Consider the following 24,406-nt stretch of genomic DNA (forward strand, 5'->3'; position numbering starts at 1 on the left):
TAAATAGATACACGAAAAAGATAAATAGATAAATGAATATAGATGCACAAATAAATAAATGAACGAATGAATAAATAAATTGCTAACTGCTCTCCATCGTTATCAGACTCTTGGTGTCTTGAACGTACTCACCATATCATCGCCGAGGAACTCCGTGTAACACCGTAACTTCGCTACACTCCCCTTCTGCGCGAGAACCTTGCTGTTGTTCTGCGCCTCCGGAGTCATGGAATCGCGATCCTGCCTAGAGAGGTGGTGATGACCCCAGGTCTTACGGTGGTGTTCGTGGTGGTCACTCGTAGTTACTCCTGTAGGCGGCAAACAAAAATTTTGCTTTAGATCATTTTTCAAGCGAGAATACATAAAAAATTATATCAAACACGTATACAGTAGTGATAACATGAAAACTTGAAGTGAAATATTTTAAGTCTCAAATCCTTTAGAATGGAATGTCCCTGGTAACTTCTCTCACTATCAGAGGAGTCACACACAGCTGAATTACATCGTCTGACGGCAGCCGCAATATGTTAATGTTACCCAGTACGGAACTAGTTAACCAACAGTCTAGATGTACATGTATATACGAACCACAAATACAACCACAAATATATAAGCACAAACACTCGCACATATAAACATATGCACATACACGCACATGGACACACACACACACGCACATGCACACATACACGCACACACACACACGCACACACACACACACACACACACACACACACACACACACACACACACACACACACACACACACACACACACACACACACACACATACATACACACACACACAGACACACCAAATACCAGCATGTGTAGCAGTAAGGCTCAAGCACTCGTACACTTGAACTATTCATCCTCACACCTTTGAGGTGTAGTGGTACAAGTTTTTCCAGTTATAGAAACCTTTCGTACGAATACACCTGAGGTTTGGACGTTTCTTCAATGTCTGGCCACACTCATTCAAACGCTTGGGCCAAATGCTGATGCAAAAACATTTTCATAAAAAAAAAATGAAAAGTACGTCCTAAAATTTTTCTTAAATCATATAACATTTCAAGATCATATAAAATTCCTTCTTGGGTTTACAGGGGGAATAGGCAGGAACTGCTTTACCAATGTAGTTAAAGAATGGAATAAGCTTAGTAACCATGTAGTGAGCGGTGAAGCAATTGGTTGTTTAAAGTAAAGATTAGATATACAAATTTATCGATAGGAATGACAGGTGGTAAAGGACATGGAACTACCTGGAGTAGGTCTTGTGGTCTTTTACAGTCTCCTTCATTCTTATGTCCTTATGTTCTTATGACCCTTACCTTTCAATGTGACCCAGCGTGACCTCGTAACAAATCAAGCAAATGCCTCCCTTTCCGTAGCTCGGGAATCACACGCGAAACTTCTAGTGCCGACAAACTTAGGGCACTGTGACAAGCCTAATGGTGGGCAATATTAAATAACAAGCCTTTTATCATGTCTAATTGTGATGCGCATATGTTTAGCCCCCGAACTCCATTCTCCATAAACCGTTTACCAGCTTTAATTCGATTCTGACACACGCATTTGACATCCACACAGGAATACACACCAAAACTCCAAAACACTAAAAAGCACTATCACTAAAATCACGATTAATGATAGCAATGAAAAAACGTTAACGAATAAAATGGCTATTAAAACACTAAAACCAAGCACAAATATATTACAAACATTAACACAGTAAATTTAAATATTACTGCAATAAACACTAAGCAAAATGTCAAACATTAAACACTACAGCCTGTGCGCTCTATAGAATCCTTTCAGGGTATGTGATACGTAGTGATTTACTACTAGCAATTTTGCCAAATCAATCTTAGTAAAAGCCTCTCTCTCTCTCTCCCCCTCTCTTATTATTTCCCACTTATGTGCTATTTTTTCTATTATGTATATGGTAAAGGAAGTGATATAGTACAATGAGTATCACTTTTTAGGATTATAACAACGATTTGAATCAATTCTATAACACGTGGCAGCGCTTCTTCCTCATGTTGCCACGCCGAGGTGTCACAGATGAGACAGGTGGGATGGAGTATAGGTAATCGTTGTTATTATCCTAAAAAGTGATGCTCACTTCTATACAGCTTCTTTTACTACATCAAGAATAAAAAAATAAAACATAGATGGGAAATAAGAGACGCACTCACGAAGGTTGGTTAAGCACGACGTATGTTACGCTCTTAACGGACTCCTTGGACCGCGCAGGCTATAATGAAATACTATATTTATCAAAAACAAAAAAAAGCCTTGCAAATTCCAGAAAGTGTCCGCGCATGTACACACACACAAACGCGCGCGCGCACACACACACACACACACACACACACACACACACACACACACACACACACACACACACACACACACGCACGCACACATGCACACACGCACATGCACACACACACACACACACACACACACACACACACACACACACACACACACACACACACACACACACACACATACACACACACGTGCGCGCGCGCGTGTGTGTGTGAACGTGCATGTGTATATATATTGTAGTTTTTCACAGTATGTTTAGTCGGTGTATGCCAAAACCCTTACAAACAAACAAACAAACAAATATTTTCCGATGTCTGTGTCTCATCCTTAAGCGCCTGGATCCGACACCGTTGACTGTACGACCTCCTCGCCAGGGCAGAAAATTGTTGACCTCCGAAGAGAAGGTAACAAGCATTCGAGGAGGCGTCCCAGTGTCAACAGACGAGTAAACATAGGCGAGACCAGCTCGATCCTCCCCATGTGCAGAGTATATTTGTCCACGGTGTGCTCTCCATGTACAAATACATCCCATGGACATCTCCACCACGTCGGTCGCACTGATCCCGCCACACCAAAGAATCGTCACAAATGTTGCAATGAATATGACATACCTGCACACACTGAATTGGAGAGGTAAACATCAGGTGAACGATTGGGCCACCTCAAAGATGGTCGTGTATATAAAGGCCAACAAATAATTCCGTGAATAAATATTCTTAGACTTAAAAACGAGCCAATCAACACACACACACACACACACACACACACACACACACACACACACACACACACACACACACACACACACACACACACACACACACACACACACACACACACAATTATATATATATATATATATATATATATATATATATATATATACAAAAACATATAGCCAAAGAGGTTTCCTAACAATTTAATAAAATATAAACTAGAAATACATCAAATGCAGGACCCTCACATCGTTCTTGCGTAACCGTTAGTGTTCCGAGCGCGCTCCGAATGCTCTCCGATTATTTGGTCTAACATAGAACGAAGAAAGGATAGTAGGACACCAAATTTCAACCCACATAGCGCTCACGTCAATATGCTCGTGCGCGCACGCTTCGCGCGAAACCCAAAGAACCCAATCAGAAACCCTCACTGCGTTCAGCGCCTCATGCCGGTTCGTGATTCTCTTGCGATAATATTTCGGAAATAGTTCGTGTTTGACCTCTAATATTCCAAGCGTGCTCAGAATCCCCTCCAATTTTTTGGTCCAAGGAAGTACGAAGATGAAATATACCAATTTTCAACCCACATATCAGTCATGTTACAATGCTCGTGCGCGAGAGCGAGCGCGAAACCCAAAGAATCCTATCAGAAATCCTCACTGTCTTCAGAGCTTTGTGCCGATTCGTGATTCTCTTACAATGCTATTTCAGAAATAGTTCGTGCTTGACCGTTAATGCTCCGAGTGCAATCCGAATGTTCTCTGATTTTTTGGTCCAACAAAGGACCACAGTGTCTGTTACGGTATTACATTTCTATCACTTTTTTCTTCAGTTGCATTCAAAACAATACTAGGATTTTTGTGGCTTGTGGTTATCTAAAGTTACTGACCTAGGTAGGTAAAATAAAAGATAAAAGAGGGAGGAGAGCAGACGTAAAATGGAGAGGAGTATGTTGCAAAAAATTGAAAGTAATAAAAAGATGCTTTGAAATGAAGTTAAGAGAGGAAGGGGAGGCAAGTCATGTAGAGAAGAAAGGGGAAAACGCGTAGATGGACAGATGTTAACAGAATAGGAGGCCATAAGGGGAAGATGGGAAGAATATTTTAGAGAGCTGTTGAATGTGGAGGAGGATAGGGAGGAATTGACGGTAGAAGTGGTACTAATAAAATGACGGTGATGGGAGAGGAAAATGGAGGAAAAACCAGAAAAGATGAGGAGCAAGTAGTTTTTAAATTTATAAGAACAGGTAAGGCACCTGGGTTAGATGGGTGTCATGTGGAGTGACTGAAGAAAGGAGGCACGGTAATAGTGGACTGTCTAATAAGGTTATCTTGATGTGTGTGTAAGGTAGGGTAGAGTACCGGAGAACAGGGGTGACTGTATAATTCCGGTTTACAAGGTAAAAGGAGAAAAATATGAGTGCAGTAGTTTTAGAGGGATTAGTTATTGAGTGTAGTTGGAAAAGCATATGGGAATGTTTCAACTGAGAGGATTGAGAGAGGAACAAAGGGAGTAATTGTTGAGGAAGAGTGTCGGTTTAGGAAAGGTAAGAGCTGCGTGGATCAGATTTTTGTAACGAGACGGACATGTGATAAATCTTTAGCAAAAGGTAAATATTTTTTGGGGGTCATTTATGGATTTAGAAAAGGCTTATGACAGGGTAGAAAGGAAGGCACTGGGGGAGTATTGCAAATATATGGGATTAGGGGAAAACTGTTCAGGGCAGTCACGAGTTATTACGAGAGTAGTAGAATCTGTCCAGGGTAGTAGGTGGGATACAGGGATAACCTGTTATCCATGAGGAGCTAAGATGAGAGGGAGGAAAGGGTTGTGGACTTGAGTGGAATGGGTTACCTCTCTTTGTAAGGGGATTAGTCTTTGGCATATAAATAGACTAACCAAGGTATATTGGACTTAATACTTATATATTTAAAACAATTGCTATGGATTTGTTTACCTGGAGGAGTTAGATATAATAATTTCCTTTTGAATTAATCTCAATAACAGATAAAAACCTTAACCAAGAAATGAACTAATAAATAATGGATTTCACCGCTTCAACATATTGATTTCGGTGAATTTCTAAGAATATTGTACATTAAATCAAGCGCTGCTACCTAAATGATTTCTCGTTTGGCGAAAACGCATCAGCTACAGAAATTGTCTCATATAATAAACATGTCTGCATTTTTTCACCTCTTCAAACAACCAGACATAATTTGGAGAATCTGATCTGAGTGACATAGTGTAACTGCTCCCCATCCTTCTCTATCTTTCTGTTCCCACTTTCCACCGTTTTGCTTTTTCACTCCGTCCTACTCCTCCTCTCTGTCCGCATTCTCATGACAATCAGCCTTCACCTTCTCTTCTCCATTCTTTTCTTTCTTCTCATCCTCGTAATCATCCTCCATATCTTCCTCCTACTTCCCATCCACTCCCTATTCCTCCTCATCCTTAAAGCATAACTATATTAAAGTTTGGTAATCTTGACAAACCTGTCTAATGCACTACTTTCAGTTATGTATTATTGAATTCAACAAAAATTAAGTTAAAGAGAAAGAGAAGCCTAGTACAAAATCGTAGTCTAACCTATTTTACCTAGTCTAACTTAATTAACCCAATCTAATATTTTCTATAATTTTTTAATCCACGATATTATCAGATCATTCAGTCCACCGAACTAGGTCAAGAACGTTTCAGACATTTCAAACGATTCGTGTGACCTGTCCCCGCAATAACCTACGCTGGCGTCGTGTCTATTGCCCCAACCCTTCATGTGAAGAACTAGTAGCATAACCTACATCTTTTTTCTTCAGTTATATTCCAAAAGGTGATACTGTCACTCCAAGTTATATAATTCATCACAATTTTTACTCATTTTTGAGATCTCATCACATTCCTGGTGGATGTGAAAGCCGGCTCGACAGCTTCAGCATGAAGTCTATTTTTGTGTCAGTTTGTTTTGACTAATCCTATTAAATAATTACTCGTGGGCAGCACCGAGGGTCATTCTCTATCCAACATCTGTCCACTTTTGTTGGAGGAAAAAAAACAAAATAAAATAAAAAATATTGGAGATCACTTGAGGTCAGTTAGGTTTCAGGTGTCCTGTGACTTTGAACCCTGATAGAACCAGGTCACGTCACTTACAAGCCTCACCCTCACAACCCCACACCCTCCCTGCACGTTGGGAACGCATAATATTCGACCCCCTGACACCTTTTATAAAATCTACTTACTTATTCTGATTCTAAGACTATTTTAAACAGCTGATAGGCAGAACCAGGTCATAATGGTGTCCTGGTTTATGACAATCCTATTTTAGTGCGAGCCGACCCATTAGCTGGACAAAAAAAAGAAAAGAAAAAAAAATCATCACCTGTGAAACTCATCAGCTACCCCGTTAATACATTACATGGGTAGACATCGAAAAGGAAAGTCTCGATCGATAGATATATTTCGTCCCAATTCGTCTCAGTTGAATGAAATAGTTTGCCGTCTTGGATCTGAGGACGTGGTGCATTCTTCAACCCTTGAGTACATTTTTTTTTTTTTTTTTTTTTTTTTTTTTTTTTTTTTTTTTTTTTTTTTTTTTTTTTTTTTTTTTTTTTTTTTTTTTTTTTTTTACTCTGGATGTACAAGAGACAACCTCACCCACCAACTCACCCACCCCAACACCACCCCCTACCCCCACTACTATCGCATTCTGACAAGATTCCCTTTTCCTTCCCACCTTCATATCCCTATCTCCACATAACTCCGCCGTCCCCCTCACTCTACCTCACTTCTCACCTTCATCCCACCTCCCTTCCCAACTCCATCGCCCTCCTTTCTCACTTTCATTCTCCCTCCCTTCTTCTAGCCCCCTCCCTTCCCATCTCCATTTCCCTCCAATCCCACCGCTACCCTCTCCCTCTCACCTCCCTCCTCCTCTCTTCACACTTTTGTCCTTCCCTTCCCCCCACTATTGCCTTCTCCACCTCCATCCCCCTTCCATTCCCCTTCCACTGCACCTCCAACCCACCTTTCCATGTCCATCCTCACCTTCCCAGTTCCATACCCTTTTTAAACTTCCATCTCTCCTTTCCTATCCCCTCCCTCCATCCTACATCCATTCCCCGTCCCACATCCATCCTCTTTTTCACCTTCATACCCATCCATGGAACATACCACTGTTGTATTGGATGAACCCTTACGTGGATATTCACGACTCACTGTCTCTTCTGGTTACCGCCTGACAATGCTATTCAACATTACAAAGGATTACAAAGGCGAAGCATGCCGGCAGGAGACCTATTGGTCCATATCTAGGTCGGATGCGAAAAAATCATAATAATGATAAACAAATAAAAAAATATATAAAACAATAATAAAGTAAATATTGTGTTGTATCTTTGCCTTATCAAAGTTAAGTTTACTTAAATAATACATTGCAATGAAATATAAAGGTATCGTTTTACTGTAGCACAATAAAGGCGAAGAGACAAGGCCACCGTGATGATACGTTACACAAGGCGAAAGACACAAAGACGTCATAAAAAAAAAAAGTGGGTAACGCATCTCTCGATACTCAACAGCTTTACAAGTTTCTCATGCAATCATATCTAATTCCCCATCCAGGGGTGCCACAGGGGATCAGGTCACCAAGGTCTGATGGCGAGAAGCTTGACAGATGGTGACTTGATTGATGTCAGGTATAGCTGTGATTGTGTATTGGTTGTGTAGTATGGGCCGTACGGTCTCAAATCCCAAAGCACCGACAAAGGGATCAATGCCTAGCCACATCGTAGAGTGAGTTATGTGTGACAAAGTGTATGTGTGACTGTGTGAGTGTGTGTGTGTGTGTGTGTGTGTGTGTGTGTGTGTGTGTGTGTGTGTGTGTGTGTGTGTGTGTGTGTGTGTGTGTGTGTGCGCGCGCGTGTAAAAATATCAATGTACGAATAAAAATAGAAAAAGAAGTAAAAGAATATAAAAATATGAACATGACATGACATGACATAATAGGATGAAAAATATTCTTTGTTTCCCTCCTTCCCGAAGTTGTAAGAAGTTGAGCGCCTAGGGCGTCACGTCACCGGTTCGCTTACCAGCAGGTAGGTCCTTTGAAGTCATCGAGTACGAGGCAGGTAGTTCCTCCTCCTATTTCTACTCATTTTCTTCTTCTTCGTCCTTTTCCTCTTTTCTTCTTCTGCTTCCATCACCACTTCTACCCCCGCCTCTGCCCCCTCGCCTACTCATTATTACTTTTATCATTATTTTGTCATTATCGTCATCATCCCCCAACTTCATACTCGTCATTAAAATTAAACTAATTGTACTTCGTTGCCGTTGACCAATATTTCACTCCTTGTGGACAAAATAGCTCCATTTTTGAGCGAAGATCAACCTCTGGTCCGTTGGTGTGTAACTAAAACCTGTTCCATAATTAATTATTATAAAATTCGGGCAGTTAAGGCCTTATATAGGGCAAAGGTAAATGGTGCAGTGAATGTGCACGAGATGAAGGAAGAGAATGGGATAGAGGAAGAGGGAATTTAAGAAAGAAGTTAAGATGGGGAAGGAGGGTTGGATGAGTATGGGAAAAGATGAATGGAAGAAGATAGGGGCGGATAAAGGAATGGAGATAGAACGGAAGGGATGGATGGATATGGTTGAGCAAGGAATGGAGGAGGATGTAAGGGGAGGGACAGAGGAGAATAGGATGGAAAAGATGAAGGAAAATGGAAAGGGAGAGGCAAAGGAAAGTGGGGAGAGAAGGATGGATGAAGGTGGAAGGGAAAGATGAAGATGGGGAGAAGAGGATGAAGGAAGATGGAAAGGGAAGAATGGAAAAAGAGTAAAGGGACGAGGAAAATAAGGGGGATAGGGGAAGACTGGGGGAAGGAAGATGGGAGAGTGAGGTAGACTGGAAGAGGACATAAGATGTGAAGATGAGGGAGGAAGGTGGAGAGGGAGAATGATGGGTGGAAAACTGGGAAAGGAGAAAGATGGGAGGGGGAGATGATAAGTGGGGGAGTAAGATGGATAGAAAGATGGGGAGGGAGGAAGATGGGGAGGGAGGAAAATGGGGAGAGAGGAAGAGGAGGAGGGAGGAAGATGGGGAAGGAGGACGATGGGGAGGGAGGAAGATGGGAAGGAGGACGATGGGGAGGGAGGAAGATGGGAAGGAGGACGATGGGGAGGGAGGGGGATGGTGAAGAAGGAAGATGGGGAGGGAGGAAAATGAGGAAGATGGGGAAGGAAGAAGATGAGGACGGAGGAAGATGAGGAGGGAGGATGATGGGGAGGGAGGAAGTAAGAAGGGATGATGATTGGATGGAGAATGGGGAAAGGAGGATAATAAGGGGGGAAGTAAGAAGGTGGAAGATAGGAAGGAGGAAGATGGGGAGGGAAGAAAATAGGGAGGGAGGATGATGGGGCTGAAAATGGTGAAAGGAGGAAAATAGGGAAATGGAGGATGATAAGGAAGGGGGTAAGATGGCGGAAGAAGATGGGGAGGGAGGTAGATGAAGAGGAGGAGGAGGGAGACAAATGGGGAGGAAGATGGGGAGGGAGGAAGATTGGGAGGAGGGTGGGGAGAGAGGAGGGTGGGGAGAGAGGAAGATGGGGAGGGAAGAAGTTGGAGAAGGAGAAAGTTAGGTAGGGAAGAAGTTGGAGAGGAAGGAAGTTGGAGAGGAAGGAAGTTGGAGAGGAAGGAAGTTGGGGAGGAAGGAAGTTGGGGAGGAAGGAAGTTGGGGAGGAAGGAAGTTGGGGAGGAAGGAAGTTGGGGAGGAAGGAAGTTGGGGAGGAAGGAAGTTGGGGAGGAAGGAAGTTGGGGAGGAAGGAAGTTGGGGAGGAAGGAAGTTGGGGAGGAAGGAAGTTGGGGAGGAAGGAAGTTGGGGAGGAAGGAAGTTGGGGAGGAAGGAAGTTGGGGAGGAATGAAGTTGGGGAGGAATGAAGTTGGGGAGGAATGAAGTTGGGGAGGAATGAAGTTGGGGAGGAATGAAGTTGGGGAGGAATGAAGTTGGGGAGGAATGAAGTTGGGGAGGAAGGAAGTTGGGGAGGAAGGAAGTTGGGGAGGAAGGAAGTTGGGGAGGAAGGAAGTTGGGGAGGAAGGAAGTTGGGGAGGAAGGAAGTTGGGGAGGAAGGAAGTTGGGGAGGAAGGAAGTTGGGGAGGAAGGAAGTTGGGGAGGAAGGAAGTTGGGGAGGAAGGAAGTTGGGGAGGAAGGAAGTTGGGGAGGAAGGAAGTTGGGGAGGAAGTTGGGGTAGAATGAAGTTGGGGAAGAAGGAAGTTGGGAAGGAAGTTGGGAGGAAGGAAGTTGGGGAGGAAGGAAGTTGGGGAGGAAGGAAGTTGGGGAGGAAGGAAGTTGGGTAGGAAGGAAGTTGGGGAGGAAGGAAGTTGGGGAGGAAGGAAGTTGGGTAGGAATGAAGTTGGGGAGGAAGGAAGTTGGGGAGGAAGGAAGTTGGGAGGAAGGAAGTTGGGGAAGAAGGAAGTTGGGGAGGAAGTTGGGAGGAAGGAAGTTGGGAGGAAGGAAGTTGGGGAGAAAGGAAGTTGGGGAGCAAGAAAGTTGGGAGGGGAAGTTGGGAGGGGAAAGTTGGGGAGGGAGGAAGTTAGGTAGGAAGGAAGTTGGGGAGGAAGTAAGTTGGGTAGGAAGGAAGTTGGGTAGGAAGTTGGGGAGGAAGGAAGTTGGGTAGGAAGAAAGTTGGGTAGGAAGAAAGTTGGGTAGGAAGAAAGTTGGGTAGGAAGAAAGTTGGGTAGGAAGAAAGTTGGGTAGAAAGAAAGTTGGGTAGAAAGAAAGTTGGGTAGGAAGAAAGTTGGGTAGGAAGAAAGTTGGGTAGGAAGAAAGTTGGGTAGAAAGAAAGTTGGGTAGGAAGAAAGTTGGGTAGGGAGAAAGTTGGGTAGGAAGAAAGTTGGGGAGGAGGAAGTTGGGGAGGTAGGATGATGGGATGGATAATTGGGAAAGGAAGAAAATGGGGAAGGAAGGATGATGGTGTGGAAAATGGGGAAAGGAGGAAGATGGGGAAGTATGATAACAGAGGGAGTAAGATGGAGTAGGAAGATGGGCGGAGTATAATAACAGAGGGAGTGAGATGGAGTAGGAAGATGGGGAAGGAGGTGGGTGGAGAGGAGGATGGTGAGGGAGAAAGCTGGGGAGGGAGGGAGATTGGGAGGGAGAAGATGATGGAAAAATGGGATGAAGGGGAGGAGGAGGGGGAGGAGGAGGAGGAGGAGGAGGAGGAGGGTATAAAAAGAAAAGAAAGGAAGGGAGGAGAGGAAAACAAAGTGGTAGGAATATTGGAATTGTGTGAGAATGACTGGAAAGAGTACGATAGTGGCAGGTTCTGCTGGCGAGGAGGGGTAAGTTATGGCAAGTGAAAAAGAGAGTAAGCGATGAAAAAAAGAGAAAATTGGTCAAGATAGGGTAACACGTGAGGACAGAAAGGAAAGCAAAAACAGGAAACGTTGAGAGAAATTGGGAAGGAAGGAAAGATCTGGAGTACAAAGAGTGAGAAAGAAGGAAAGTTGGAGGGAAAGTGTGGGTAGGAAAGGAGGAGGGAAAGAAAGGGAGAGGAAAGGAAAGGAAAGGGAGGACAAAAGGAAGGAAAGTAAGAACGAATAATAGAAAGAAAATAAAGAGGAAGAAAAAGAAAGGAAAGAATGAAAGAAAAATAAAGAGGGAGAATTAAAGAGGTTGGAGAGAGAGAAAGAGCGCAAGTTGGGCAGAGAGAGTTACATAGAATTACATGGACAAACAAACGGCAACAGACCTATTGGTCTTTACAAGACTACTCTGGTACTTTTTTATTTTCCTTTAACTTATCTAAAAGTTTTTTGATACCTCTTCAGTGGAATAACCAAAGATGTTGGATGGTAGACCATTCCATATATCAACAACGCCATGGATAAAGAGTATTTTGCCACGTCTGTTTGAAATCGTTTTCTTACAATCTTGCATCCATTATTCCTAGTTGCGTTCTGGGCAAATGGGGAGAGAGTGAGGTGGGGCAGAGGAAAAGAGAGGGGGATGGGGCAGAGTTAGAGAGGGGGACAAGACACAAAGGAGGTGATATGTTTGGAGGAGTTGAGGGGTGGTGGGGGTGCTTGAACAAAAATGCTTTGGAAAAGGGCGTTCTAGGTGGGGGCGTTCTAGGTGGGGCGTTCTAGGTGGGGGCGTTCTAGGTGGGGGCGTTCTAGGCGGGGGCGTTCTTGGTGAGGGCGTTCTCAGTCGGGATGCTCTGGGTAGGGGCGATCTAGATGGAGGTGGTCTGGTAGTGGGCGTTCTTTGTGGGAGATTTCTTGGTGTGGACGTTCTGGGTGGGGGGTCGAGGCAATTAAGGGCGGTGGGGGTGTGGGGTCAGGGTATTGAGTAGGGGTGTTCTGTGTAGGGGCGTTATTTTTGGGGGCCTTCTTGTTGGGAGCATTCTTAGTGAAAGGGTTCTGGGTGAGGAGTTCTGGATGAGGGCGTTCTTTGCGGGGTCTTTCTCGGTGTGGGAGTTCTGGGTGGGGGCGTTCAAGTTGGGAGCACTCTGGATGTGTGTGAGGTGGGGGTGTTCTTTGTGGAAGAGTTATTGGTGGAGGCGCTCTTGGTGGGGGCGTTCTGGGTAGGGACGTTCTAGGTGGAGGCGTTCTGGGTGGGGTTGTTCTGGGTAGGGGTGTTCTGGGTGAGGGCGTTCTGGGTGGGGGCGTTCTGGGTGGGGGTGTTCTTGGTGGGGCCGTTCTGGGTGAGGACGTTCTTGGTGGGGGTGTTCTTGGTGGGGTCGTTCTGGGTAGGGGCGTTCTGGGTGGGGGTGTTCTGGGTGGGGGTGTTCTGGGTGGGGGTGTTCTGGGTGGGGGTGTTCTGGGTGGGGGTGCTCTGGGTGGGGTGCTCTGGGTGGGGATGTTCTGGGTGGTTCTGGGTGAGGGTGTTCTGGGTGGGGGTATTCTGGTTAGGGGTGTTCTGGGTGGGAGATCTTGATAGCGTTGCTTTGAGTGGGGGCACTCTGGGCTGGGGCGTTGTGGGTGGGGGCGTTGTGGGTGGGGGTTGTGGGTGGGGGCGTTGTGGGTGGGGGGCGTTGTGGGTGGGGGGCGTTGTGGGTGGGGGGCGTTGTGGGTGGGGGGGTCGTGGGTGGGGGCGTCGTGGGTGGGGGCGTCGTGGGTGGGGGCGTAGTGGGTGGGGGCGTCGTGGGTGGGGGCGTTGTGGGTGGGGGCGTCGTGGGTGGGGGCGTTGTGGGTGGGGGCGTCGTGGGTGGGGGCGTCGTGGGTGGGGGCGTTGTGGGTGGGGGCGTTGTGGGTGGGGGCGTTGTGGGTGGGGGCGTTCTAAGTGGGTGAGGGCGTTCTAAGTGGGTGGGATATTAGTGAAGGCGTTCTGGCGGGGGTCTTTTTCTTGATGGGGGTATTCAGGGTGAGGGAGTTCTTTTCGGAAGCGTTCTGTGCAGGGGCATTCTGGGTCTGTGCTTTTTGAGTGGGACGTTCTGGGTGTGGTAATTCTAGATAGGAACGTTCTGGGTTGGGACGCTCTAGGAGGGGATGTTCTGGGGGGTCGTTCTAGGTGGGGGTGTTCCAGGTGAAGATATTCCGGGTGGTGGCGTTCCGGGTGGGGGGTTCCGGGTGGGGGTTGTGGATGGGGACATTCTGGGGCGGTATGGGTGGGAGCGTTGTGTATGAGACTGTTGTAGTGGGGTTCGTTCTGGCCGGAGCACTGCGGGTTAGAAAGTTCTGGGTGAGGTTTGTGGGTGGGGGCTGTGGGTGGGGGCTGTGGGTGGGGGGCTGTGGGTGGGGGGCTGCGGGTGGGGGGCTGTGGGTGGGGGGCTGTGGGTGGGGGCTGTGGGTGGGGGGCTGTGGGTGGGGGGCTGTGGGTGGGGGGCTGTGGGTGGGGGGCTGTGGGTGGGGGGCTGTGGGTGGGGGCTGTGGGTGGGGGGGCTGTGGGTGTTGTGTTATGTTGTGGGTGTTATATTGTGGGTGTTATGTTGTGGGTGTTGTGTTGTGGGTGTTGTGTTATGTTGTGGGTGTTGTGTTGTGGGTGTTGTGTTGTGGGTGCTGTGTTGTGGCTGCTGTGTTGTGGGTGTTGTGTTGTGGGTGTTGTGTTGTGGGTGTTGTGTTGTGGGTGTTGTGTTGTGGGTGTTGTGTTGTGGGTGTTGTGTTGTGGGTGTTGTGTTGTGGGTGTTGTGTTGTGGGTGTTGTGTTGTGGGTGTTGTGTTGTGGTTGTTGTGTTGTGGGTGTTGTGTTGTGGGTGTTGTGTTGTGGTTGTTGTGTTGTGGGTGTTGTGTTGTAGGTGGGGGTGTTGTGTTGTGGGTGGGGGGTGTTCTGTTGTGGGTGGGGGTGTTGTGTTGTGGGTGGGGGTGTTGTGTTGTGGGTGGGGGTGTTGTGTTGTGGGTGGGGGTGTTGTGTTGTGGGTGGGGGTGTTGTGTTGTGGGTGGGGGTGTTGTGTTGTGGGTGGGGGTGTTGTGTTGTGGGTGGGGGTGTTTGTGGGTGGGGGTGTTGTGGGTGGGGGTGTTGTGGGTGGGGGTGTTGTGTTGTGGGTGGGGGTGTTGTCTTGTGGGTGGGGGTGTTGTCTTGTGGGTGGGGGTGTTGTTGTGGGTGGGGGTGTTGTGTTGTGGGTGGGGGTGTTGTGGGTGGGGGTGTTGTGTTGTGGTTGGGGGTGTTGTGTTGTGGGTGGGGGTGTTGTCTTGTGGGTGGGGGTGTTGTGTTGTGGGTGGGGGTGTTGTCTTGTGGGTGGGGGTGTTGTCTTGTGGGTGGGGGTGTTGTCTTGTGGGTGAGGGTGTTGTCTTGTGGGTGAGGGTGTTGTCTTCTGGGTGAGGGTGTTGTGTTGTGGGTGGGGGTGTTGTGTTGTGGGTGGGGGTGTTGTCTTGTGGGTGGGGGTGTTGTGTTGTGGGTGGGGGTGCTGTGGTTGGGGGTGCTGTGGGTTGGGGTGCTGTGGGTTGGGGTGCTGTGGGTTGGGGTGCTGTGGGTGGGGGTGTTGTGAGTGGGATCGTTGTGGGTGGGGACGTTGTGGGTGGGGGCGTTGTGTGCTCAGGTGTTGTGTGTGGGTGGGGAAGTTGTTAGCGGAGGACTGTGGGTGGAAGGTGGTCGGTTAGGGTGTTGTGGTTGTAGGTGTTGTGGTAGTGGGCGTTGTGGATGGATGCGTTGTAGGTGGGAGAGATTCGGGTAAGAATGTTGTTGGTAATGTGGATGGGGGAGTTGTGGGTGGGCTGTTTTGGGTGGGCTGTTTTGGGTGGGCTGTTGTGGGTGGGGGTGTTGTGGAGGAATTGTGGGTGGGCTGTTGTGGGTAGGGGTGTTGTGGTTGGGGTGTCGTGGGTGCGATTGTTGAGGATGGGGGTGTTGTAGGTAGAGTTATGGATGGGGTTGATGTGGGTGGGGGTGTTTTGGGTGGGGGTATGTGGGTGTTGAGGTGGGGGTGTTGTGGGTGGGGGTGTTGTGGGTGGGGGTGTTGTGGGTGGGGGTGTTGTGGGTGGGGGTGTTGTGGGTGGGGGTGTTGTGGGTGGGGGTGTTGTGGGTGAGGGAGTTGTGGGTGGGGGTGTTGTGGGTGGGGGTGTTGTGGGTGGGTGTTTTGTGGGTGGGGTGATGTGGGTGGGGGCGTCGTGGGGCGGGATGTTGAGGGTAGGATGTTGTTAGTGGGGCGCTATGGGTGGGGGCATTGAGGGTGGCGTCGTTGGGGGTGGGGGCAATGGGGATGGGGGCATTGGAGATGGGGGCATTGGGGATGGGGGGGATGGGGGCGTTGTGGGTGGGGCATTGGGGATGGGGGGATGGGGGCGTTGTGGGTGGGGCATTTGGTATGGGGGCGTTGTGGGTGGGGCATTGGGGGTGGGGGCGTTGTGGGTGGGGGCTTTGGGGGGGTTATTGGTAGTGGGGGCGTTGGGGTTGGGGTTGGGGTCGTTGTGGGTGGGGTCGTTGTGGGTGGGGTCGTTGTGGGTGGGTTCGTTGTGGGTGGGGAAGTTGTTAGTGGAAGGGTCTGGGTGGGGGTTGTCGGTTGGAGCGTTGTGGTAGGAGAGTTTCGGGTTGGAATGTTGTGGGTGTTGTGGGTGGGGGTACTGTGGGTGTTGATGATTGGAGTATTGTGGGTGGGGGTGTTGTGGGTGGGTGGTGTTGTGGGTCGGTGGTGTTGTGGGTGGGTGGTGTTGTGGGGGGGGTTGTTGTGGGTGGGGGTGTTGTGGGTGGGGGTGTTGTGGGTGGGGGTGTTGTGGGTGGGGGTGTTGTGGGTGGGGGTGTTGTGGGTGGGGGTGTTGTGGGTGGGGGTGTTGTGGGTGGGGGTGTTGTGGGTGGGGGTGTTGTGGGTGGGGGTGATGCGGGTGGGGGTGATGCGGGTGGGGGTGATGCGGGTGGGAGTGATGCGGGTGGGGGTGATGCGGGTGGGAGTGATGCGGGTGGGGGTGATGTGGGTGGGAGATTGTGGATGGGGGTGATGTGGGTGGGAGGTTGTGGGTGGGGGTGATGTAGGTGGGGGTGATGTAGGGGGGTGACGTAGGTGAGGGGTGACGTAGGTGAGGGGTGATGTGGGTGGGAGGTTGTGGGTGGGAGGTTGTGGGTGGGAGGTCTGGGTTGGGGGTGTTCTGGGTTGGGGTGTTCTGGGTTGGGGTGTTCTGGGTTGGGGGTTTTTGGTTGGGGGCTCTTGGTTGGGGGGTTCTTGGTTGGGGGTTCTTGGTTGGGGGTTCTTACTTGGGGGTTCTGGGTTGGGGTGTTGTTGGTGGGGGTGTTGTTGGTGGGGGTGTTGTTGGTGGGGGTGTTGTTGGTGGGGGTGTTGTTGGTGGGGGTGTTGTTGGTGGGGGTGTTGTTGGTGGGGGTGTTGTTGGTGGGGGTGTTGTTGGTGGGGGTGGTGTTGGTGGGGGTGTTGTGGGTAATGGTGTTGGTGGGGGTATTGTTGGTGGGGGTATTGTTGGTGGGGGTGTTGTGGGTGGGGGTGTTGTGGGTGGGGGTGTTGTCGGTGGGGGTGTTGTGGGTGGGGGTCTTGTCGGTGGGGGTGTTGTCGGTGGGGGTGTTGTGGGTGGGGGTGTTGTGGGTGGGGGTGTTGTGGGTGGGGGTGTTGTGGGTGGAGGTGCTGTGGGTGGGGGTGCTGTGGGTGGGGGTGCTGTGGGTGGGGGTGCTCTGGGTGGGGGTGCTCTGGGTGGGGGTGCTCTGGGTGGGGGTGCTGTGGGTGGGGGTGCTCTGGGTGGGGGTGCACTGGGTGGGGGTGCTCTGGGTGAGGATGCACCGGGTGGGGGTGCTCTGGGTGAGGGTGCACTGGGTGGGGGTGCTCAGGGTGAGGGTGCAGTGGGTGGGGGTGCTCTGGATGGGGGTTCTCTGAGTGAGGATTTACTACTAAGTATTTCAGCGGCTTTGACCCATCGTTTTTCGCTCATATTTCCGAAATAACCATTCACATCAGCATGATATATTAGCACAGCCTAATTCACACCCTGCCCTAATTTTTTACGTTATAGTGCATTCACAAGTGTATTTAATTACGGCGTTTACTCTTGATATTAAGTGTGTCGTAGCCGACACCCGTGAAGTAAATCGAACAAGTGAAGTTGTGACGTCATCACAAACTACCTCGTGTATCCCGTTGCCCCACCACTGCCACAAGAAAAGCGGAGATCGTGAAATGGTTGGAGTGCCGCAGCCTACCATTCCCACCACATGCTACGCGCCCTGAGTTGCTACTGATCTGCAAGGAGAACCGGCCCGAGCCACGCTACACGGTTGACGAAATTATCCGATCATGGGGTCATAAGGTCATCCGTTTGCCACCAGCTCATCCAGAATTAAACGCCATCGAACAAGTGTGGGGCTGCATGAAGCAACACGTGCATTCAACGTTGCAGCGGTTCACTCGGGCAGACCTACAAGCGCGGCTCCAGGAGGCGGGTGCTGTGAGGTCTAGATCGTTCGAAGAAGAGTACTGGTCATCGGACAGCATACATGAAAGTGTGGAACCCGTCATCATCACCATGGACAGCGATGACGAGGATGAATTGTTTATCCATAGTGGTATGGAATGAAATAAAATGCATGTCCAGTAATTATAATAATTTCCCTATTCATCATATGTATAAACTTGTTATTGAATTCCCTCTCCGGGTGTATGGTATTCAATTATTATTACATGTTTTTTTTTTTTAGAGAGAGAGAGAGAGAGAGAGAGAGAGAGAGAGAGAGAGAGAGAGAGAGAGAGAGAGAGAGAGAGAGAGAGAGAGAGAGAGAGAGAGAGAGAGGAGGGAGAAAATGGGGAGGAAGGAGGGAAGGGGAGGAGGATGGGATACACGAGGAAGTTTATGATGACGTCACATCTTCACTTGTTCGATTTACTTCACGGGTGTCGGCTGCGAGACATTTGATGTCAGGAGTAAACGCCGTCAATAAATACACTTGTGAATGCACTATAACGTAAAAAATTAGGGCAGGGTGTGAATTAAGCTGTGTTAATATATTATGCTGATGTGAATTGTTATTTCGGAAAAAAGAGCGAAAAACGATGGGTCAAAGCCGCTGAAATACTTAGTAGGTTGAAGGTTATTGGTGAGGGCGTTTTGTGTACAAACGTTCTGGGTTTGGATAATCATCCTTTTTTTTCTGGGCAGGAACATTCTAGATTGTTTGTTTGTTTATTTGTTTTTGGGGGAGGGGGGCTTTTGTTTGACGGGGAAGTTTTTCATAGCTTGAAGGAATGCATGGATTTCAGCTCCATAGCATTACCTTGCGAGGTACTGGCGGATGTACCGAGGGTGTACACCATGCCTCAACTGGACCGGGCAGACAACACTTAACAAACGACATGATGGTGTCCCGATCCTATGCTAGCATATATTATAACTTACAAAATTGATATTTAATTTTCTAACGTTATATCGCGCCCATGTATACAACTGAACAAATACCGACGAATGTATCAACTTTTCATTTCAACGACGTCATCTATCACAACAAACATGGCGTACCATTCGACGGCGCGATTTCGTCGATTACGAAATCTGTTTTAGCAACTTTTTTGTTTTTCATTTCCGCCAAGAAAATTGCATATCACATTGCTATATTATAATTTACAAAATTAATAATTAGTTCTTTATTTGCTTCATCCCGTATTTGTGCGTAACTGAACATTTACCCATTTTTCTTGGGTAACTAACGAAGTCCCGCCGGACGAATGGTACGCCATGTTTGTTTTGATAGATGCCGACGTCGAAGACATGGAAGGATGATAAATTCATCTATTCTATTCTAACCTAATCTAACGGATGTTGGCGGCCTGTTCAATCACTCTTTCCGATTGCGGTGTATAAAGGTTTCTCATAGCTTGAAGGAATGCATGGATTTCAGCTCCATAGTATTCCTTCAAGAATATATACCTCGCGAGGTATTGGTACTGGCAGAAGTAACGAGGGCGTACACCGGTCTCTTTTAACCCAACCTACCTAACCTAACCTTACCTAACCTACCTAACCTAACCTTACCTAACCTAACGTAACCTACATAACCTAACCTATATTTAGTAATTCGGTACCTCACTTGCCAAACGACATGATGGCGTCCCAATCCTATACTAGCGACTTCGTTCGTTAGGATATTTGCTTGTAGCAAGGTATTTTTTATCTTTTCCGCCAAGAAAATCGCATATTATGTTCATGTATTATAATTTACAAAATTGATATTTAATTTTCTAACGTTATATCGCGTTCATGTACACAACTGAACAAATACCGACGAATATATCAACCTTTTATTTCTTCGACGTCGGTATCTATAAAAACAAATTTGGCGTACCGTTCGAACGGCGCGATTTCGTTAATTACGAAATCTGTTTTAGCAACTTTTTTGTTTTTCATTTCCGCCTAAAATTGCATATTACGTTGCTATATTATAATTTAAAAAAATAATAATTAATTCTTTATTGCTATATCCCCTATTTGTGCGCAACTGAACATTTACCCATTTTTCTTGGGTAACTAACAAAGTCCCGCCGAACGAATGGTACGCCATGTTTGTTTTGATATGTGCCGACGTCGAAGACATGGAAGAATGATAAATTCGTCTATTCTATTCTAACCTAATCTAACGGATGCTGGCGGCCTGTTCAATCACTCTTTCCGATTGCGATGTATAAAGGTTTCCCATAGCTTGAAGGAATGCATGGATTTCAGCTCCATAGTATTCCTTCAAGAATATATAACTCGCGAGGTACTGGCGGAAGTACCGAGGCCTCACCCACTCTCTTACGTCACGTCAGGTCCCCTTGTTGGGTTCTCTCAGAAACTCTAGAGAAGCCTTGTTGTCTTTATAACACCGCTTGTTAACATCACCTGGAGTGGGAGAACAACCGGTGCACAAAATGATGTCAATCATATAACTGACATGACAACTGGACCGGGCAGACGACACTTGACAAACGACAAAATGCCGTCCCGATCCTATGCTAATGACTTCATTTGTTGGTATATTTGCTTGTAGTAAGTTATTTTTTATTTCTGCCCAGAAAATTGCATATTACGTTCATGTATTATAATTTACAAAATGAATATTTAATTTTTAATGCTATATCGCGTAGTTGTGCACAACTAAATTAATACCCAATATTTACTAACGAACAAAGTCGCGATGGCTGAATGATACGCCATGTTTGTTTTGATAGATACCGAGATCGAAGAAATGAAAGGATGATAAATCAGGCTCTTTTAACCTAACCTAACCTAACCTAACCTAACCTAACCTATCCTAACCTTACCTAATCTACCTAACATAACCTACGTAACCTAACCTATATTTTCGGTACCTCAAATTCTAAAGATCATCCTGGTCGTAATCGTCGTCACTGATGCTGACGGTCTGATTATTATTGTACCTCGGGCAATTAACAGACGTCGGCAGAACCCCGTGTTCTCTCACAAAGTCCAAGGAAGCCCTATTGCCATGTTTATGATAGATGCCGACATCGAAGAAATGAAAGGATGATAAATTAGCCTAACCTAACCTAACTTAACGTGTATTTAGTAAATCGGTACCTGTAATTTAAGGTCATCCGGATCGTCGTCGTCGTCACGGATGTTACCGGCCTGTTCAATCACTCTTTCTGATTGCGGGGTGTACAAGTTTTTCATAGCTTGAAGAAATGTATGGATTTCAGCTCCATCGCGTTCCTTCAAGAATATATACCTCGCGAGGTACTGGCGGAAGTACCGAGGGCGTACAACAGGCTTCAACTGGACCGGCAGGCAACACTTGACAAACGACATGATGGCGTCCCAATCCTATACTAGCGACTTCGTTCGTTAATATATTTGCTTGTAGCAAGGTATTTTTTATCTTTATTTCCGTTATATCGTGTCCATGTACACAACTGAACAAATACCGACGAATATATCAACCTTTCATTTCTTCGACGTCGGCATCTATCAAAACAAGCATGGCGTACCATTCCTACGGCGCGATTTCGTTAATTACGAAATCTGTTTTAGCAACTCTTTTGTTTTTCAATTCCGCCAAGAAAATTGCATATTACGTTGCTATATTATAATTTATAAAATTGATAATTAATTTTCATTGCTATATCCCGTATTTATGCGCAACTGAACATTTACCTATTTTCTTGGGTAACTAACGAAGTCGCGCCGAACGAATGGTACGCCATGTTTGTTTTGATATATGCCGACGTCGAAGACATGGAAGGATGATAAATTCGTCTATTCTATTCTAACCTAATCTAACGGATGTTGGCGGCCTGTTCAATCATTCTTTCCGATTGTGGTGTATAAAGGTTTCTCATAGCTTGAAGGAATGCATGGATTTCAGCTCCATGTATTCCTTCAAGAATATATAACTCGCGAGATACTGGCGGAAGTACCGAGGGCGTACACCAGGCATCAATACCCACTGTCTTACGTCACGCCAGGCCCCCGGGTTCGGTTCTCTCAGAAACTCTAGAAGTCTTGTCTTTATAACACCGCTTGTTAACATCACCTGGAGTTGGAGAACAACCGGTGCACAAAATGATGTCCATCATGTAACTGACATTTCTACTGGACCGGGCAGACGACAAACACTTGACAAACGACAAAATGGCAAGATATATATATATATATATATATATATATATATATATATATATATATATATATATATATATATATATATATATATATATATATATATATATATATATATATTTATTTCTGCCAAGAAAATCGCATATTACGTTCATATATTATAATTTACAAAATCAATATTTAATTTTGTTAGTGCTATATCGCGTAGTTGTGCACGACTAAAATGAAACCCAATAGTTACTAACGAACAAATTCGCGGTAGCTGAATGATACGCCATGTTTGTTTTGATAGATGCTTCGTTCGTTAGTAAATTTGCTTGTAGCATTTTTTTCGCCAAGAAAATCGATATTACGTTCATGTACCATAATCTACAAAATTAATATTTAATTTTCTAACGCTATATCGCGTAGGTGTGCACAACTAACCTGCATTTAGTGTTGCGGCACTTGTCATTTTAGAGGTTATCAGGGTCGTTGTCATCGTCTTCAACCTCCAAATCTATAAAAGCAAAGATGGCTTCTAAAGAAGTCGCCGCGGTTCCATTTGTGTATCACTTTTGGCAGCGCTTTCTGTTATTAGTTTCCGCCAAGAAAAACGTATATTACGTTGATGTGATATAACTTACAATATTAATATTTAATTTTTGATACTATATTGTGTAGCTGTGCACTTCTAAAAAAATAAAACATCAAACGTAGTGTGTTCCTCACATAAAGCCAGTTGAACTGTACCTTCATCGTCATATGTAATTATTGACTTACTTTTGATTAATATTTCTAATACAGCAGTAAAGCAGTTGATCTTGTTAAGGTGGGAAGTGCTTGGCATGTCGAGGGATCCGGTTTCAGCATACGAATAGAGGTTCACAATTTTTTTCATATCTTGTGCATTGTCAATATATGTCCCACTTAACATTTTACATCACTTGCATCGCGAAAGTAAATTAAACAATCACAAAAGAAATGAAATTTCACAACACTTGAAACGTGTCTGATTTGGCACAATCACTTCCTACGAAAAACAAAACAAGAATAGTTCGTGAAGAAGGTGCGACTACGAGCCTGACATCTAGCGGAAGAATCGTATTTTGTTTAAAAAAATGAAAAAAGGTAATAATTGCCGACTATCCTTATGATAAATAGTAGTTTTACCATTGGTAATATAATAGTCACAATTTTTGCTTATCATTACTAATGTTATTATTGTTTATATTTTTTCTATAATCGAATAATGTCTCCACCGTCCAGCAGATATGCCATACTACATGACGATAAAGATGGCTGTACATACATTATATCATGTGCATTGTATGTTGTACTTTACATATTGATTATATGACGATTACATGTAACTTATGCGACACTATGATGGGCAGTATGGTATAGGAATACGCGTTTTCACTTAACCCGTTTCCTATGATTATGCACTTTACAATGTTAATTACATTATTGATACTAACTGCAATTATGTATCCTTGGAGTCGATCAATCTGAGGGTTATCAGTGAATAGCAAACGCCATGGTCAGCCAAACACATTGGGTATAGATCGAATGTTTGTTTATGTGATAGTTTACAATTCTTTTTGGAATTATAGTTTTGGTTTTATCTAAATCTTCGTATATCAAAGAGAACTGACTGGAGATAGGAAAACGATATATGTAAACCATACCACAACACTGAAGAGGTCATCTTTTGTAATTGTATAAATTCTGCCACGAAACAGTAAATAGTAATTTGTTTGACGCATTTATTATGTAGTGTTATCCGCTTGCAGTGCTTAACGCAGTGCTTGTCAGGGCTGGTCCGTGAACTGCATAGCTTGTTTCACTGTAAGTTAGACTTATACATTTTCTCTTTCTGATATCAAGCGATTTTATTTAGCTGAAGGAGATCCCTCACATAACGACCGGGTCTCTCTGTTAATCTCTTCACTGCTATTCCCTTTCATTTTCGTTATGGCTGCCGCTAGGTGATTTTGTTCATCTGAAAGGAAATATCTAGTCGTAGCAGAAAGGTAGTCTTTGGATTTCATAAAAGCTGTTTCATTAGTTGCAATTTTTACTTAATTATTCAACCCTCATTGTTATGCTTTTACAAGGTAACTTTAAGGTTTTCATTTCATGTTATTAATATTGTAACATTGTATTATTTGTTTGCCCAATAAACAAATCAGAATGTGTCAAATTATATTATATTCATAATTTGATTTACATTATAATTTTGTGACGCTATAAATATGGGAAAAAATAGTCTACCACGAGACTTTGAGAAACACTGAATTGTGGAAAAACACATTCAGCCGAATGGAATAAGTACGTGATAATGAAAATCAATATATCTAATATAATTAAATCTCTCTTTTTTCATTATTTTGACACAT

The 24,406-nt window shown here is 45.7% G+C and overlaps 1 protein-coding gene across 1 annotated transcript in view; it reads right to left on the minus strand.

The window, feature by feature from the left end:
• LOC143030510 (uncharacterized) overlaps positions 1-23,020 on the minus strand; it is a 274,599-nt gene extending 251,579 nt beyond the window's left edge. The window contains exons 1-2 of the mRNA XM_076193663.1: positions 22,788-23,020; positions 133-308 (exon numbers count right to left, since the gene is read on the minus strand). Of these exons, the coding sequence (XP_076049778.1) occupies positions 133-308; positions 22,788-22,941 (330 nt within the window). The 5' untranslated portion in view covers positions 22,942-23,020. The remainder of the gene's footprint in view (positions 1-132; positions 309-22,787) is intronic.
• Between the last annotated feature and the right edge of the window lie 1,386 nt (positions 23,021-24,406).

Source organism: Oratosquilla oratoria, chromosome 1 (assembly GCF_046742065.1).
Source record: "Oratosquilla oratoria isolate Oo_2021 chromosome 1, ASM4674206v1, whole genome shotgun sequence".
Classification (NCBI taxonomy): domain Eukaryota; kingdom Metazoa; phylum Arthropoda; class Malacostraca; order Stomatopoda; family Squillidae; genus Oratosquilla; species Oratosquilla oratoria.